This window comes from Rhodnius prolixus, unplaced genomic scaffold, assembly GCF_049639745.1.
Source record: "Rhodnius prolixus isolate KJV_2025 unplaced genomic scaffold, Rpr scaffold_5, whole genome shotgun sequence".
NCBI classification, from domain to species: domain Eukaryota; kingdom Metazoa; phylum Arthropoda; class Insecta; order Hemiptera; family Reduviidae; genus Rhodnius; species Rhodnius prolixus.
In genome coordinates this window covers 24090931-24110208 of record NW_027411624.1, presented here as the reverse complement: position 1 = coordinate 24110208, position 19278 = coordinate 24090931, and the positions used below count along the sequence as shown (strand labels likewise).

Sequence of the window (19278 nt, the reverse complement as noted above, 5' to 3'; positions counted from 1 at the left end):
TAAGAGTTTTGCAGATTAACCAGCGCCAAACATATTTACCTATGTTAATTTCACAATGCTGGCCTTCCCAACCTGGTAGACATTCACATTTATATCTTCCTTGGAGAAGAGCTGTGCAGGTTGCATCATTCTTGCAAGGATTGCCGTTAGCAGTGCAAGGATTTATCTGAAATTAATTAATTTTATTTATCTTTTCCATGATTTTGCAAATTTTGAATTTATTCCCTGGTTTATTAAAAAAAAAATTACCGTAACATCACAATTAGGGCCAGTGTAACCAGATCTACATAGACAGGTAAAGTTGCTAATTCCAGGTTCATCTTTACACATTGCTCTTTCTGGACAGGTGTCATTTCGGCAGTCGGATCTTTCTTCTTGACAATTGATGCCAGTATATCCTTTATAATTGAAAAAAACATATCATTTTACTGTCTAAATTAATTATTCGGTTGTAATAATATATTCTTGAATTTAACATACAAAGAAAAGAAATATTGATTTAATTAAAATAACCGCAAATTCTGAATGTTTTGGTTGTTTACTTTTGATGACGTGGGTTGCGGCTGAGAGCCACTTTTGAGGTCTTCTCGGTGATTATAATTATTAATCATCCTGAGAATACATCGCTGAGAAATGAGTTTTGTTCTGTGGTTCCGTTGTCGTTGAAGTCGTTTAGTGTAACTTCCACTAAGACTATTTGATGTATTGAGTAAAGGATATGTGTAAGAAGATGTATTTTACGAAACTATAACAATTAGCTTTCACAGCTGATAATTATTTCGCGTGCCATATAAATTTTTTATGCAGCCCAACAATCTTTTGAGAATACAGCATCTTTACCGCATGAATGGAAAAAATATGAACTGAATACTGATATAAAAACTGATGAGTAGTGAAGTAACAAAACTAATAGTCAATATACCTGGTTTACAATGACAGCGATATCCTTGAGGTAGATCCTTGCAAGATCCGCCATTGAAACAAGGTGATGATGCACATTCATCAATATCGATTTCACAACGCCTACCAGAAAATCCAGCCGGGCAGAAACATTGTATACTGTGACCTGCAAATTAAATATTATTGCATTTAGTCGAAAAAGAAGCAAGTAGAAAATAAAACATAGAAAGCTTCTACTTTTCTACATACCCATAGGTACACAAAGACCACCATGAAGACAAGAGTTTTCAGAGCATTGTACTGGCTGGCAGTCTTCCCTTGCTGCTGCTCCGGGTCCTTTGGTTACCAAATTTGTTCCACATTCTAAACATGAAGTCATACCACTTCTAGGTTGAAAGAAATTCATTGGGCACTGAGCGCATGGCGAAAGACCTGTGTCTGAATATTGTCCAGGCGGGCATTTGGCTGTAAGATAAATATTTGTTTGTTGTATTTATTGGTAGTTTTATCTGTTATTACATGGTAAGTTGGGGCCAAGAGGCTAAATTTTTTTAAAACCAAAAGTTTATTGATTATGATAAGAGATGGTTCGTGTCCTTCAGGAACTGGCGAAGAGAGTTGTGGTGTATGGAAGGTGGAAGGTTCAGACAGAGATACAACAGGAATATAATTCTCTACAAATTACATTTAAACAAATTCAAACATAAAACTAAGTAGATAAATATCTAAAATGAAAAAGGCAAGATAAATAATAAATGCGGAGAGAGAGAGTAAAAGAGAATTGTTGAATATGTGGTTAAGTTCGCAGTGCTGGATAATATCACTGACTTTATTAGTTAAAAACATAAAAAAGATATATGTGACAAAAAGTAACAAAAAAAACTTACCTCTACAGTGATCTCGGCTGGGTGCTGCTGGCTGATAGGTGTAAGTATTTGCTGGACATGCTTGGCAATCCTTATAACCACCTGTGGGCGGCTCAGCTGTGTAACTATTTCTTGGGCACTCTAAACATGGAACTAATCCTGTAGGAGAATAAGTTCCATAACCGCAAACTGGTACACAATCTGACACACTTTTACTTCCTGGAAAAAAAAAAAAAATTTTAATGAAATTATAAAACTTCAATTTTCTTTAGACTGGTACGGCGATTGCTCAGAAGAGTTTAAATGATCTTTGAATGTTCGCTACTCAAAAATCTAGAGCTACAAGCAGAAATTACAAAACTATATTCTGCGTAATGTTTTAAAACAGAGTTCCACAATCTGGTGCCTTTTCCCTTGGGAGATTTTATTAAAAATAGGTATTTATTATACAGAAAAAATATTTTCATTTTTAAGTACGGAAATAGTTTTCAGCATGACTATTGAACTCATCTTTTTTCGAGATAACCACAAGACCACTTTTATAACGGCTGTTGAGACGAATATCATCAGTTGGAGGAGCTGTAGATTGAGTAGCGAATGGCTTAACAGATCTATTTTGGTCATCATAACACAGTATAATTTTAACAAAAAATAATACACTTTGATGATGGAGGGAATTCCGAACCAAAGGTACACACACCTCTGCTATAGTGTAACAAGTAAAGAATAGGGGAAGGGATTAGCAATGCGGTTAGCGTATTGGATTCCCATTTAGAGGTCCCGGTTCGAATCCAGCTGCTGGCCCTTAGATTTTCTCTTCCTAGAAGCTTCTTACAGCTCACTTTCTAGTGATGGGCAGTGTTGTCTGTAACGAGAGAATACTGTTCAGAGGCCGGCAAAAAAGCCAATAACCTCAGATGTTGACGCGCCTTAAATCATTAAAAATAAAATAAGAAATAACTGTATTAATAAGGAAAAAATGTTCTTTATTCTTTCACGATTAAAATTTAACGATTTTCAACTTTCAAGTTAATGATTAAAGATAGATTTTCATCTTTAAAGATCTATAATCCAAAAAACTTCTACAAAATGTACAATGAGAAAAAAGATGAGATCAACAAGAAAAAAACAAACATATTTTTAGGGTACGCAAAACGTCGGAAAATAAAACCACTTCACAATAAAGTTCGTTGTAAAAGTATTCGATTGAAAATAATGGATGCAGTCAAACTGAAGAAATAAAAAACAATAAATTCTTTTGAAAACTTAATCTCTAAATTTACGCGAAATAACTTTTCTTAAAGGGAGTAGAAAGAAAATAATTTATACTTCGAAATTACTTACCTTCTTCTCTGGTATAAGTTCCTAATGGACATCTTAAACAGGAACCTTGTCTATCTCGATCTTGATAGAATCCTTTTGGACATGGTGTACATGTTTTCTGTTTCACAGCAGCAAAGGTTCCAGCAGGGCAGTGTACTTTAAAATTTTTCAGCAACGTTAGTACAGAAAATGTAGAAATTTTTTATGCAAAACATTTGTAAAATGTTATAATAGAAGAATTACTTACAGCATCTTGGTACTTGGTTGGGATCCATGTTGAGTACTTCACCTATGTTACAAGTGAATCCTCTACTGATAGTTGATTGTAAAGCTTTCAACGGAGGACACTGATTACCAATAGCAGAAATATTGAGAAGTGGATCAATTACTGCGCTTGCATAAGGTACTGATAAATCAAATATTAAATTCAATGTTGAACCGCACAGATCGTAAAGTTGTGGTTGCTTTACTGCTGGAATAATCACTAATGTAAAGTCAACCTGAAATTTAGAAATTAAAAATGAAGCTACTATTATAGGCACTCAAACAAATTTATTTACTAATTTTCCTTGTTCAAAGACTAAGTTTCTTAAAACATCGATTTCATGAACAATACTTCATTCTTACTAACATAATAAGAATGTACCAACCTGGGAAAGTAATATATATATTTTTAAGTAACACTTGAATTTCATTTAAATTTTACTTATGCTTTTGAATATGAATTTTGTACTTCTTGTCCACATTACCTTGACTACATTATCATCTAGTAGAGTTGGTGTGGCAGTAATAAAAGAGACATTCATGTTAACATTAACAGCAGAACACCTTTGACTTAAAATTGTATTAATTTGGCCATAGTATTGTGACATCAGATCAGTATATTGAGGCAGACAAGACTGAGAAACAGCTCCGTTTGCACGATATGTCATTGTGGCGATTACATTGTAATCGGCTTGTTGTGTATCTGCAAGGCAAAATAGTATTATCAAAACATTTTATCATTAATTTGCACACAAAAAAATTAATCCATTAATTATTTATTAGCCTTTCATTAAGTTTAAAATACAGAAAGTAACGCTTTTAACAAAAATTTTGCTTACCTTCAGAAACACAATCAGGTACCACGGATGTTGGAGACCAAGGACTCTTTTTCTGACAGCTGAATGTTTTTACAGGTTCTCCGTCAGTGAATCTAACAAAACAAAACAAATAAGACAAATTTTACGCAGATTATAAATTTAGCTATAATTACTACACATAATGATGGTTACCTGAATCCTTTATTACATGTAGCGATACACTGAAGCCCTTTATCTCCAGGCAGGCAATTTAGGGCCCCATTTGCGGGAGGTTTAAGTTCCCAGTCAACACAAGATGTAGCTTGCACAGCCACCTAAATAAATTTGCAGATTGTATATTCATTTTGTTTGTTTGGTTTTGATCAATAAGAGGTGAAAATTGGAGTAACAAGTTAGTTTTACATTAATTTAATTTAAAAGTTTAACCAAATGTGTCCCAACTTTGTGGAGGCAATGGAAGACATTGGTGTTAGCTTAAAGTTCATCAAATTGGTGAGAATGACCATGACTAGAAAAGAATACTCCACCATCCGATTGCAATCAGCTATCAAGAATGATCTAAACCGAGAATGGCCTGCGCCAAGTCGACGTCCTGTCCTGCTGGTTACTTAACATATCTCTTGAAAAAGTAACTAGTGGAGCAATATTCAGTAAGTTGTCTGAACTGTTGACATATGTCGATGATATTGGCATATTATGCTGACCTTAAAGATGCTATTAACGCGCTGAAGATCTCAGCAAAGAGAACAAAGTTAGTGATTAACAAGGGAAAACCAAGTAAATGTTTGCATTAACTCCCTTTCCTCTTCTTATTGATCATTATAACTTTAAAAGGGAAAAGGATTAAACTATTTAGGCAAATTGAAATATCATCCAATGATATGTCTCGGGAAATAAGTTTGTGAATAATGGCTGCCATCTGAGGCTATAATGTTCTCTACAAATGTTTTAGTCGAAAGCTTGGCACAATAAATAAATGTCATGGCTGAAATTGGCATTTATTTTTTCATCTTATTTAAATAATGTATCAGTTACCAAAAATAATAAACAGTAATGAAATGTAACCTTTCACAGAAGCCTGTTACAACCCCTTCTTGACAACTACTAAAAAGATCTTTTTTCGAACACATACAAACTCACAAATACACACCATTTTATAAAAATTACTTTTTTACAGATATTTTTTGCGAAAACTCCAAATCAAAAATCTCCACGATTATAATACTTTCTCTTAATTTATAATAACAAGAAAATTATTACTGTTATACAACAGTAAAATACCATTTTTTATGCAGAAAATGTCGCAAGAGTTTTGCAAGGCCGAATAAATATTCTATAATTTGTATATTCAGAATTTCATTTTTTTTTCAAAACCACTACAAGATTTAATATTTACTAAAAAAATATAATATTCAACAGGGATTTACCTGAAAATGGCAAGTAGCTCTGTTGTTGTATTTGTCTGTTGCTACTACAGTAATATTTTCAAAAGTACCAATCAAAATTGTTGCTTTGTCTGGAATGAATTGCACATTAACTTCACCAGAAGCATCAGAGACGTTTACTTTTCTACGTGTTTCATTGAAATTTACCACGTAGCTATCTTGCCGATCTACTAGTTCGATTACATAACTCTGTGGACAACTTAATAAAGGTGGAGTATCATCTGCAAACAATTAACATTTATTTTAACAACTTGCAACTGGCTGATCAAGTAAACAGTTGGACAGATATTCTATCATATAAAAAACTAACCTGTTACAGTGATATTTATTTCACAAATTGCCACATTTCCATCAAAATCATAAGCCACGTATTTAACAGCCATATCTTGGAATGTAGTGACTGGTGTCCTAAAACCATGCGGTTTAACTTCTAACCGTGCGATTGATCCACTATTATCCACGGCTACTGGTTCCGTTAGGTTTACTGGTTCAATTCCATTTGGGCCTCGTCTTACGATAATAGGATGTGATGGACAATTCTGAAATACTGGTGGCTCATTGTCTAGCAACATAAAAGAGATAGTTGTTACTTAACCCTGTAGATTAAACTTTTTTCTATTATAATAAATAAAATTTCAAGTCTAAGCCACTGTGATGTAGATTACATCTGGCAACTTGTTAATCTTTTTTGGGAGGTTTCATGAAAAATTCTCTGAGAAAAAGTTCATAAAATAGAAAATTAGAGATGGTTTGAGGGGCATTAATATAAAGCATGGCAATTTATAACTTCAAACCGATTACTTCTTACTTATTTTCGTTACAATACACATTCTTTATTTCTTTCCACTTTAGCACTTGCCAAAATACGTTCTAGCCAGTTCTTTTTATTAAAATTCGTCAAAGGTGAGTTCATTCAAATCAAATGAAATTCCCTTTCGATCTGATCTCGCTACTTAACCATTTATTCAACATAAAATAGTAAAAAAATAATTCTTACCCACGCATGGAGAATATCCATAATCAAATCCAAGTAATGGTTCCGATTTGGGCTCTTCACAGCCCATAAGTTCAAATTTCAAGCAAGCATTGTCCATATAACTTACGATACCTAATAACACAATTTATAAATAATATTTTAATAATAATCGATAATTTATTGATAAACATATAAAGTATTCGCCTATTTTTTTCAGGCGGTGCTCAACGCCAACTACCAATTAGGTGTCGTGGACGGAATATATAATTGAATTATAATATTTATATATATTACTTATATTTTCACATACCCAGAATAACAAATCTTGCAGAAACATATTTAGGCAGCGTAATCATGGCTAATTCACCATAATTTCCAGGTTCACGCATAGTTAAATTAAAATTAGGGAAATAAACAACATAATTATCATTTTCTGATTGTTTGTAGAAAAATCGAATTTCGGTAGGACGTCCAACAATATCATTGGTAACAACACCTTTCACAAGTATAGCCTAAGAAAAAGATATAAAATTTTAAAAAAAACTTAGTAACTTAAACTGGGAAGAAAGTTAGATAAGATTTTATAAAAATGTTTATAACTTACCTTCACCCTGAATATTTGACCAAGATCTACGCTAACATAAGTGAATGTTTCCTGCTTTCCACACCAACCAGTCACTGAATTTAGACGGATATTTCTAGCTTCATAATTTGGTCTAGAATTGAAAATGAAAGTGATAACTAAAAATGATACTTGTTGGGATTACAATTTGAGTTTTATTTTATTTTTGAAATACGGAAATAAAATATACAATATGGAACTTCGAGAAGCAAGTGTTTTCTCATCATTAAACCCATGAAACTAATTCTGACACAAATTCAGAAAAAAAAAATGACCGATTAGTTTCTGCCAATCAAGAAGAAAACCGACAAAAAATAAAGGAAAACAAAAAAATAAACTACACATAACTCTGACATTTTAAAATCAATAAAAAACAATAAAATTAAAGCTATCAATAAAAATAATTAAACAAATTAAAAACAAAGCTATTCTTATCTAATTTTTGGGTGTACGTTACTTCCACGTTGCTGAAACAGAAACAATTTAGTCTATGAAAATTGTTTTAGGAGGTGGGTCAGGTCCCTCTTTAAGTTATGTAGGTTTTTAGAAATGTAAGATGTATTAAGAAAACAAATTTGTGCCAAAAAGTAGAATCTTGACAGTTGTATTAAAAGAAAGTCTTTTGAGGAAGTCTTACAACTTCCATTGCGAACATAATAACGAAAATTAATTTCGTCGCGAATACTTTCGTTTGAAGTAAGTGATATTATACAATACATTATTTCACATTACCTTTCAGAAGTAGAATTTATAGCAGAATCTGGAATACGTCCAGACGCTAATCCAAGAGGTTTAACCACTGTACATTCTGGCTCTCTTACGCAAGTAATTGGTCGCGGATTTATCAAAATATAACCAGGCTTGTTGCAGCCAAATTGTACTTCTGATCCCTGGAAAAAAAAATTGAAGTATAATGTAATAATAATTGTAAAAAGTTATTCGATGTATACAAGAGGAAAAAGTAAGATGTTTTTTATTTATTAAAAAAAAAAAAAATGACAGCCAACAGTTTCGATATGCCTAATATTAGTTGAGATATTTAAGATCAAAGTTACAATTTTATCTATTCGTGAACGGTTTTCAATATTAACTTTCCACCACAAATACAAGTTTTGGGAGGTCCTCTGACTGCAAAAAATGTTATTTGTGACGCAAATAACAAAAATAATAATAATTGAAGATTTTAAAACATGTAATGTAATGTAAGGGTTGTGGGTGAATCAGGATAAATTTGTTTTATCATCAAATAAAAGCAACCATCACATCATTTTAATGTACCCAGTATGCAAGACTTCTTCATCTATGATTACGGTAAGAATATCTTGCCAGGGAGAGACAGGTATTGATCTAGTGGTCAAGAGCGTGGCTTTGTAAGTGGAAGATGCCCAGTTCGAATCCCGCGCATGACTACACTTTATTAATAAAAGTATTATGACTTTTTAAGTAATAAGAATGACTGCATAAGCGGGATTCGAACTGGGCATCTTCCACTTACAAAGCCACGCTCTTGACCACTAGACCAACACCCTGGCAAGAGATTCTTACCGTAATCATTGATCAAGAAGTCTTAAATACTGGGTGCATTAAAATGATGTGATGATTGCTTTTATTTTTTTTTTTTATTTTTTTATTTTTTCATGATTTAAGGCGCGTCAACATCTAAGGTTATTGGCGCCCGGAGCTTTTTTCAGTGCACTGCCGGCCTCCGGACAGTGTTCTCTCGTTACAGACCACACTGTTCATCACCGGACAGTGAGCTGTAAGAAGCTCCTAGGAAGAGAAAATCTAAGGGTCAGCTGCTGGATTCGAACCCGGGACCTCCGCGTGGGAGTCCAGTATGCTAACCTCATAGCTAATCCCTTCCCTTTTATTTGATGATAAAACAAATTTATTCTGACTCACCCACAACCATTACATTACACTACATGTTTTAAAATGCAGTTTTAAATGCACTACAATTTTCATCATCATTGTCAAAACCAGTGGTCCTTATGAAACACCAATCGGGTTTTTGCCCGTAACTCCGCCAAAAATGAAGATACAGTATCGGAAGTGGAAAATTTGAAAACTAGACAAAAAATAACATATAGTTTACTTCGTGGGTTTTTTCGAAATTCCGCTGTCCTAAAAAGTTATTAGCGATTGGTGCGTTTTAAATGGATCACCCTGTATATATGTATTATAAGAATGAGTATTTCCATTTTTCCATCTTTCATTCATAATTTGTTTCATGTTCATTCATGAAGTCATTCATTTTTTTATGTTTCTGTAATTACAAATACAAAATTTTAAAGACTGACGGTGAGCTCAGGGTGACCCGGAATACTTCTCACTTAAGAAAATAAAAAAGGACTGAGACTAAAAAGGCTTTTATAACAACCCATTTTAACGGTAAGATTTTATGAACTTGACATTTTCGTTTTAAACATGGCACTTGCAAATCTATGATTATATTTTGATCTTGACTCAGCAGAATTTTCAAGTTATTCCAGCTAGCGATGCTACTTTCTGCTAGTGACCGGTTCATCTTGTTTTAAATCCATAAATAATAAAAATAAATAAATCACAGCTCGAGAAAATGCTTGAACAACTTTTTTCAACTACTGTTTCTTTTCATTGGCCAATTAATTGACTATTATTACGAAATGCTCCTAACAAGAGATGTAAAATAATCAAAAACTAACCTGTTCATAGCTGCCGGCGAGTTGGTAACCATCTACAGGCCTACCAGGATCTTGACAAACAGGTCCCTCACATCGCAGATCACCAAAGTCCCAAACACCGTCCGCACCACAACGCACCACATTGTCATGTCTATCAGTTTGTCCAGCTAGTTTAAATGTATCTTGACATCCGAAAAAGAAGGATGATTGATATCTAGTATCTACATAGTGACCATATTCTGCTCCTGGTGTTGGTACTGGTTGGCCGCAATCAACACGGGGGCAACCAGGTGCCGCACCTGATAGCCAATATTCTGGAAAACCCTGAAAAGAAAAGGATCTTGATATTGCTTGTTTTATTTTTTATTAGACTGTTATTTCTTTTTCAGTTCACACTTTATAATTCATTAAAAAATGTGGGAGACAACCTTTTTGGCTAATAAACCAAACTTCAATTTTTCATACGTCTGTAAATGGTATTTTAGTCAGGAAATAATTTAATACTAATTAAACAAACTCGTTATATTATGCGTTCAGCTTGTACAAGTTACATTAAACAGAAATATCCTGAGAAGAAAGCTCCCGAAGTAAAAAATTTAAACACTAAAATTTGTTTATCTTAGGATGCATGAGACTAGTTCTCATCTTAATGGCCATTACAAATTCATTTATTAATTTTTAAATGAGCTTTTTGAAATTAGAAGCTTTTACATTATTTGAGTATTTATTCCTCATTAATTGGAAATTAATCTACTTAATTTAAGAACCTTGAAAGGCAAGAATTCGTTCTCTAGAGACAAACACGGCCGAGGATGACTATAGTAATACCAGCATATTCTTCAAATACTCTAGTTTTTTGTAAATATTGAAATGGTTACCTGTTTAGGATCGTACACACACTGTCTAAAACCAGAGCTGGCCGTTCTTCTTAAATGTCTTCCAGGATTGTTACACTGTATTGTTACATTTTCTTTAAATGGTACAAGTTTAGAATCTTTGTTCAATCTTACTACTGACAGGCCGTCATGTTTGTTCTCACCAAGTGAAACGCATTGAGCATCTAATAATAAATAGTAAGAATAACAATAAAGAAATTTGTTTTTTTCTTTAAATATTTGCTTATTTTTAAAATAAACTGAAAAACTTACAGTGGCATTCAGGTATAGTACCATTCCAAGCTCCACCTGATGTACAAAGTAAAGAGGCAGATCCAATCATCACATATCCAAATTTACATTGAAAACTAATCAAATCACCAAAATGATATTGTTCCTGAAATGAAAAAATAATTTTTTTTTTTTGAAAAACAAAAATAATTTTTGAAAGGCAAATGTTTCTAAGAAAACTGGTTTATATTTCTGTTGTTAGTTTTCCATATTTAAAGAAGAAAAAGAGAAAAACTGAAAAAAAAGAGGGAAGAGAATTGGTACAGGTTGGCCGCAATCAACACGGGGGCAACCAGGTAGCAACCTGATAGCCAATAATCTGGGAAACCCTGGAAAGAGAAGGATCTTGATGATATTGCTTGTCTTGTTTTTTATTAAATTGTTATTTCTTTTTCAGTTCACACATTATAATTCATTCAATTAACATTCAAACTTAAACATACCCTTATTAGTCTAAATTAGTTTATGAAGATTATAAAATTGTAAATTCAACTTTCATAAGCACTATAAATAATAATAACAGTTTTTGGTTTAGAACCAGGTTAAAAGAAAATAATTGGGACCATTTAAAGATAAAAAATAAATAAACAAAAACTAAAAATAAATAAATAAAAGCAAAGAAAAACTATAAAGCAGTTTACTAATTAGTTTTCAACTTCTAACGTCAATAATATTGTTAGCGTAAAATTATTACATCTCTTTACTCACTTTGGTGGACAGGATGATTCCGTTTTCTGGTACATCAAGTGGAGGGCACATGACAGGTACACAAGTTTTATTACGCTGGAAAATATCACCGTCTCTTTCACCACTTTCTGAAGAATCTATGGTAAATCCTGCAGTACCATTTTGAAGGTAAAGCTCGTATCCAACATTACAAACGCAAGAATAATTTCCAGGGCTGAAATATTTTTAATATGACAATAAAAGTTAAATAAAAAAAAATATCTACTTTCTAGGTAAATGAGATGCTTATTTCTCAAACTGTTACGATAAGAATAAACTAATACCATACCTGTTTATACATTTCTGATCACAACCACCATTGTTAACTAGACATTCATTAACATCAACACAATCTAGTCTAGTGCAGCCCATAACTTCCAATCGAAGGCATGGTGCAATTGCATAATCTTGTATTTTAAATTTGATATACTGTGCTTCAATAGGTACAGGCAGGTTTAGAACGGACAGGCTTGGGCCAAGAATACGAAACTCCACAGGTGTACCATCTGGATTTGTATAATCACGCATGATGTCTGTCAAGTTGTTGGTGTACTGCATATTACCAAAAAAATAAAAATAAATAAATCTAATCAATAATATTATATAATCATAACATGTTGAATCAGTGATATGTTGAATAATATTAGCTATATGCTTTTCGTGGTCTTCTTATGTATAAAAATTATAAAATTATTTGAAAGCATATCAGAAAAATGCATTTCCTAAAATTCATTTCTGTCAAAATAATTAATTCCTATTTATTTTTTAGAAATAAAAGTAAAAGACCCACTTAATATCCCAAATACCATGTCATATTTTTCATTATTTTCTGACCCAAAATTGTACTGAACACTCGCAACACAAGTGTAGTGTTTAATACATTTTTATATGTGGAAATGAAACTCTTCACCAATGGATAAATTATGATTAATAAAGAAACGGATTTTGACAGAAAAATAAGGACCAGACCCTAAAGATGTGAGGAGCGTCTTGCTATTCTCACAACGTAGGATGTCAGTGCAATTGTGAATGGGACGTGCAGCTTTTTTTAAAAATATTTTTGGACCTACTTACAATTTTCCCCATCAGAGAAAGAGACTGCTAAATGTCGCGTACAAATAGCTGTACAATTACTAATCTGATATCATATGTACAATAAATGGGTTAAAAATGCATGTATAAGTATAACAAATTAAAAACCGAATCTCTTTATAATAAAATTTAGCATAGGATTCATCTCAAGATATTATAACGGACAAATAAAAGGGATTCCACAATTTATTTACACAAATAAAGAATAGTACGTAATTCCTTTTTACCTGAATCCTAATGGCTGATGTAAAAGCTAAAGTACCATCAGGTCTTGGGGTACTTTGGGTTCTAAATCCTCTTATTACTGTGGGAGCCTTCAGGTCTATCATCACCCAATTGCCACCGGGTTCAATACTATTACCGCACCATCCTTGTCGGCTATTCAATCTTACCATCTATGAAGCATTAAGAAATAAATAATTTATTAAATGTTTGTGGAAGAATGCCTACTAAAAAGCTAATATAATAAATAAGTAGGCTTACGTCTTTAGTATAATCTTGTTCTAATCCAGATACTGTTATGGATTCATCAGGTATTCCTCCCGTAGTTAAACCAAGATCACCTACTGGTCTACATTCCATACTACCGACAAATCCTGTCCTACATTTACAATGAAAACTGCCAGCAGTGTTTACACATTCTGTAGATGCTTGATCACATTGACTTGTTGTACACTCGTTTATATCTGAAATGAATCAAAAATTATTTAAAAATAGATTTTAAACCAAGTTTTTCTTAAATTACCTTCTCAGGCATTATCGGCCAAAATTCTTAATTTCATAATCTGTAAGAATAAATTAAAAAGCTTTCAATTTAACAGTAAGGAAATACATTTTTTTGAAAGCTACATATATGTTTTAGAGCTTGATACATGAGAAAAGCGTAAATTGTACAATTCACTTCAAATAATGTTTACTCTGAAAACGCATATTTCCAAAAAAAAAACTTTCAGCACGATATTCTATCAAATTCCTTTTCTTTCAGCGAAATTAAAATGTAAATAGACGTAAAGCAAGGTCAGGATTCAGTTCTATACAAAGCTAATGAATCTAATCTAATTCTAATCAAATGAGAACGTAATCGATAGAAATTTTACATCAAAGATTTAAACATAGTAAAGAATGTTTCTGTTGTTGTTGGATCATTAGTTCGCGGTGCTTTTCAGGGCAAATGCCGGCCTCCAAACATTCTATGCTAGACCGTAAGAGGCTCCATAGCAAAGGAAGATCTAAGGACAGAAAGCTGGACTTAAACCCGGAATCTCTGCATAGATACCTAATGTGCAATGATTTCAGTTATTTTATATATTAAGGACAAAATGAATCCTACTTCGCTTCATTTCAACTTCTTAACTAGCAGAGAAGAGTTTTTAAAACTAAAACTGCCAACATGAAAAGTTTCAAGGTTTACATTAGTTTTATTATTTATTTTATCTACAATCGACCAATTTGAAGGGCCAGTATCTAGAGTGAACTGCAGTCTTCCGACTACTGCACCCTCCGGTGGATCTAGAGGGGTAAAGAGTAACGCACATAAAGGCGTAGAATACTGGCGTATCATTAATTATATCATTTAAGTATAGAATAAATTTATATAAAAGATAAAATTAATTCAAAATGCAATAGTTAGCTGGAAAAATGAATTTTCTTTTGCTGAAAAATTTTAAATTACCTTCACAACGTGGTAAATTCAAAAATTCTTGATTCGGTCCACATTTAATAACACTTGATCCAAGGAGTTTAAATCCCTTGTGACATTGTACCCTGCCTTCGTCACCATAGAAGTACTTCTTTATAGAATCGATGACAAATCCGTTAGCTATTTCTGGTATTGTTGGACATTGTGATCCTAATAAATCGTTAAATTAGTGAAACAATTAGAAAATTGATTTCATTTCAAAGCGGTAAGGTTTTACTTACTTGTGCAAACCGGTACCTCACTTGACCAAGTTCCATTGCTCATACATAGGATGACTGGATGGCCAGATCTACTATATCCTGGGTCACATTCAAATCTTACTATTGTTCCATAACTACGTCCACCACCGTTTAAAATTGTTGCATTTGCGTGAGGCGTTTCAGGAAGTGGTAAACACTGTGAAGCTAAAATTTAAATTTATAACATATTAAGTAGTAAAGAAGAGGAAGAACAAAATTATTTGGTAACCTCTAAATTAACAAGTAGACAAATCGAGAAACATACCTAAACAATGTGGCAATCTCTCCCACCGACCATCAGCTAAGCAAGAAATCTTCTCAACAGGAAATCCTGATGGAAAGGCAAAGCCTGCGTAGCACTGATACATTGCTTCACCTCTGTATGTAACATTTGTCGAACCAATAGAAAATCCATTGTCAATCTGTGGTACTGGGCCGCAATAAACCTCTAAAACATTAGAGGCAATTATAAATATTGTACACTAGGTAAACCAATAGTACATATATCATTCTCAATTTTTATAATCTACCGCTAATAATAAAAAAGATTTTTTTTTATTAATTTGAAAAACTAAACTGGGTCAACTATATAATATAACTATATTCCCTTACCTTGACATCTAGGTATATAAGAAATAGACCAGTTGCCGCCTGGCTTACATTCTGTATTAATCCTTGATTTACCCGTGGCGAATTCCTGCCCTACAGGACAGGTAAAGGTTACAGCTGTGCCGAATGCTGTTTCTCTACTTGAAGCTAATGCTCCTTCTCCTGGTCTCAACACTGGGCAATCTGGAGTTAATAAAGCAGAAGATTAATATCCGCTTCTGATCTTAAAAACATACATAAGCTAATAGGTAATGCAGATTTTTGATTACAGCTCAGCAATTTAAGTGACAAAATTTATAGGTCTTCAGGCTTGACTTTTTATTAATAGCATTAGCTTAAAGCTACAGCCAGCATTAAAATTTAGATAAGTTTTAGATTTACGTGAGATTCAATTTAGATTGATTTAAGAAAATCAAAACTAGCGGCAGAGAAGGACGAACTCTTGGTTACAAACAAATTTGTCAATAACGTTGAAAATGTTACAACGTGCTGAAATATCGAAGAGAATAGAAAACTTTTTCTCAATCAATGATAAACTCTGTGCAAATAACAGAGGAAATTTAATGAGATTAAAGGAATAAAAACGATTCTTATTTACGAAAAGATCAGAATAAAATAATATAAAAATCGATGGTACTGAATTATTTTTATTTTCTCTTATTTTGGATAGAAGAGCACTCTTAATGGTAATTGTACCTCCACTGCATCGAAGTATATGTAAAATACCAGAAGTTTCTCCGTTGCATCCCAAGGGATTAAAAAAAATAAGCAATTATTCCATAAAAATTTAAATACCCAACTGAGCTGTCTGAGTAGCTCTGTGGATTATTTTTGTCTACTCGTTTTTAACTTGTACAAGCAAAGGGAAACATACTTCATGAAAATTTATTACTTATACATCTGAAGTAATTATTATTTAGAATTTTAATAGCAAGCAACTATAACAAAACTAAATTATATAAGTTTAATATATAAATGTTTATTGCTTTGTAGAAATTGAAAGACTAGTTTTAACCAACAGCATATATTTCCAAAAATATTCAAATAAATGTTTTACTTCAAGAAAAACATCCGTCGGGCTATTAGTATACCATCTTATAAAAAAAAATCAATGAATTGCAACAATATCACCTTTTTTTAGTCTAACCTTTCAGTAACGAAAATTAATATAGATTTAAATCCACTGCAGGTGCTCGACACTCGGTCGTGTGCCGACCATTAACTCATTTTATACGACATTAGAGGTAAATACTTTTTTACTCTTGTCCTTAACAATACATATCTAGAGTTGAAAAAAAGAGAACAAACCTGCAGAGAAGGTAGCATGCCACCCTTTAGAGTTATGTAATGCATCCGTTGTAAATCTAACCAGCATGTCTCCACTTGATGCTGTGAGCGTAATCCTAGGCACTTGATTCCCAGTGAAACCATTTCCTGGATGTAATCTAAGACCACTTGTACTTACACCATCGTACACTTGTACAGTATCCGATGCATGTACGATCATTGAATCAAATCTTAAGGATATTGGTGCTCTGTTCGGGCTTTTTATTCTTAACAGGCAATCTTGATTACTTGGATAATTGGAAAGACCAAAAGCTGGTGATGTTAAAGTGCCATTACTGGCTACAATTGTTGCTCTGCATCCTAAATAAATAATATAAATAAATTAATATAAATAAGGAACCACACAAAATTTAATATTTTCGATATTATTCTATTTACCTTGCGAATAACGTATTTTAAAACCACGCCTTGAATCACCCAGACTAGTTTTAAAATAGAGATAAAGTTGATTGCCAGTAGACATGATCAATTTTGGGTTTTTCTCCCGTTGCCCAGTGAGTCTAGCCACTGGTCTACTTTTTGGTGAATCACCATCTCTGACTAGAATATAATCTCGGCTAGTTTCTAGATCGATATCATCAATCTGAAAAAAAAATAAGGATTAGTTAATGTTACAGCAGATTACCGAAATTGAGCAGTAGTCTGGTCCGAGGCAATAATTTTTAAATAAGGCCCTCTCTTACAAGTATTAAAAGAAGTAAAAAGAATAAATCGTTCACGTAACGTTCTATAAATACATTTATTGCAGCTGTAATTTCAGACTTTCAATTGTATTGAAATCACAGTTTCATCAATGAAAAAGTAAATTTCATTTTTACGTGAACACCAACGTTTCATGAATTGTCACACAAAAGATTCAAGCAATAGAAATAGGACTTATGGTAAAATTCAAAGAACCAGCTGCTTTGATAATTACGGAACTGAATAAGGATTCAATATACAATAAAGTGAATATCAAAACAGAGGGACTTATGGCAATTGTAATCACAATCATGTAAATTTACAAAAATTTGAACAAATAGCTTACATCTGAAAACAAAATTCACAACCTACCTCTAAGGTTATAATTCGACCAGGTTGAGCAGTTATAATGTAGAGGCATTCCAATCCTCCTGGATATTTGTTTGGATAACCAGGTGAAAGAATTGGTTGAGGCTGAGTGGTAGCTCGCAGATTACCTCCACACAACTGAGGTTCAGTCTTCCAAGATGCTCTGAAATATAAAGAAAAAAAATCTAGCATAGGAAATGAATTTATTACCAAATATAAGATTTCATTTTTCAAAGAATTAGGAATTTACCTAAATCCTTTTTTCTCCACTGATGCATCGGTACTAAACTTGATGATCATAAAATTCGATGCAGACACAAAGGACATATTAGCTATGTCCGGTTTGCCAGATAAAGTAGCCAGATTTACTGATTTTTCTTCAGTTCTGCCGCCAACCAAAATTTGTACAGTATCAAAAGATTTCTCCGTATCAAATTCTTGAAACTGTAGCAGAATATTGTGTCCATGTGGTCCTTCTAATGTCCATTTACAATTCGCTAACGCTTCATATTTGTGAGGATAATTTGGACTTTCTACAACATCCCCACTGCTGGCCATGTAGTAGTTACAATTGCTTGGACAATCAATTTCATCAGACCAATCGCCACAATCGTTTTGACGATCGCATTTAAATGCAGAGTTAATACATTCGCCATTTGAACAGTGAAAAGATCCTGGACACAGCAATAGAGAATAATTAATACACGAACTAGTTTACAGATCACTAACCAAAAAAATAAATAGAAAAGATTAGTTTACCTGCGGGACAAGCACTAGCTCTACAAAGGAATGGTAGAAGTGATTCGCACGTTTGTAACTCCCAAGACTGCCGGTCGTCTGTGAGTGTCACGTCCACACATTCCCCGTATCCTGAGTCTGGTTGATCCATTGACCAGAAACCTATAATTAAAAAGAAAAAAAAATGTAATTAGAAGTTTTCATTTTTATAAAAAAAAAAAAAAATCATTAATTTAACGAAATTTACCTGCATATTGGGAAACAAGGATTCCAGCAGCTGATTCCAAGGTATTCGTTCTGAGATCGTCAAGCGAAGCCAGCCCAAGCCAATAGTGCTGTATCCTTCGCTCGCCTGGGCCAAGATACCTCCATGCCAGATTTGCTGTGAAATTGTTCTCACCATATGATTCCACCAAAACCAAATCGCTACCATATCTGTAAATAAAATAAATAAATAATAATAATAACGCATCTGCCAAGGATTATTGTTATCTTCACCAGAACCACGTTGGTAAGGAAACGCCTAAAATCTGTGCTACGTACCAAACCAAAATCCAAAACTACTAAATGGTTAAACCAAAGACTGATAAATAACAATAACCGGATTCAATTTTTCATACAGTACAAACTCTTATTCATCAACTTGTCTGCTGAGCGGTGAAAGCTCAGCTTGGAGGAAAGAGTTATAATCACGAAGAGGATCATCAAGAGAACGTTCTAGAACTATCCACTGTC

General features: G+C 33.1%; 1 protein-coding gene across 7 annotated transcripts in view; it reads right to left on the bottom strand.

The window, feature by feature from the left end:
• The window catches only part of uif (sushi, von Willebrand factor type A, EGF and pentraxin domain-containing protein uif), a 210705-nt gene that overhangs the window by 11820 nt on the left and 179607 nt on the right, over positions 1-19278 (bottom strand). For all 7 annotated transcript variants that reach the window (XM_074136874.1, XM_074136876.1, XM_074136873.1 and 4 more), the window contains 33 exons: positions 18791-18978; positions 18565-18705; positions 18056-18479; positions 17809-17968; positions 17134-17338; positions 16717-17055; positions 15412-15591; positions 15065-15247; positions 14782-14964; positions 14534-14710; positions 13345-13547; positions 13089-13256; positions 12059-12321; positions 11752-11944; positions 11026-11149; positions 10756-10937; positions 9899-10201; positions 7947-8104; positions 7197-7308; positions 6903-7104; positions 6614-6724; positions 5927-6178; positions 5599-5837; positions 4364-4485; positions 4193-4284; positions 3839-4056; positions 3337-3589; positions 3111-3245; positions 1788-1985; positions 1150-1365; positions 923-1066; positions 250-398; positions 40-166 (listed from right to left, as the gene is read on the bottom strand). In XM_074136874.1, the coding sequence (XP_073992975.1) occupies positions 40-166; positions 250-398; positions 923-1066; positions 1150-1365; positions 1788-1985; positions 3111-3245; positions 3337-3589; positions 3839-4056; positions 4193-4284; positions 4364-4485; positions 5599-5837; positions 5927-6178; positions 6614-6724; positions 6903-7104; positions 7197-7308; positions 7947-8104; positions 9899-10201; positions 10756-10937; positions 11026-11149; positions 11752-11944; positions 12059-12321; positions 13089-13256; positions 13345-13547; positions 14534-14710; positions 14782-14964; positions 15065-15247; positions 15412-15591; positions 16717-17055; positions 17134-17338; positions 17809-17968; positions 18056-18479; positions 18565-18705; positions 18791-18978 (6344 nt within the window). The remainder of the gene's footprint in view (positions 1-39; positions 167-249; positions 399-922; positions 1067-1149; positions 1366-1787; positions 1986-3110; positions 3246-3336; positions 3590-3838; positions 4057-4192; positions 4285-4363; positions 4486-5598; positions 5838-5926; positions 6179-6613; positions 6725-6902; positions 7105-7196; positions 7309-7946; positions 8105-9898; positions 10202-10755; positions 10938-11025; positions 11150-11751; positions 11945-12058; positions 12322-13088; positions 13257-13344; positions 13548-14533; positions 14711-14781; positions 14965-15064; positions 15248-15411; positions 15592-16716; positions 17056-17133; positions 17339-17808; positions 17969-18055; positions 18480-18564; positions 18706-18790; positions 18979-19278) is intronic.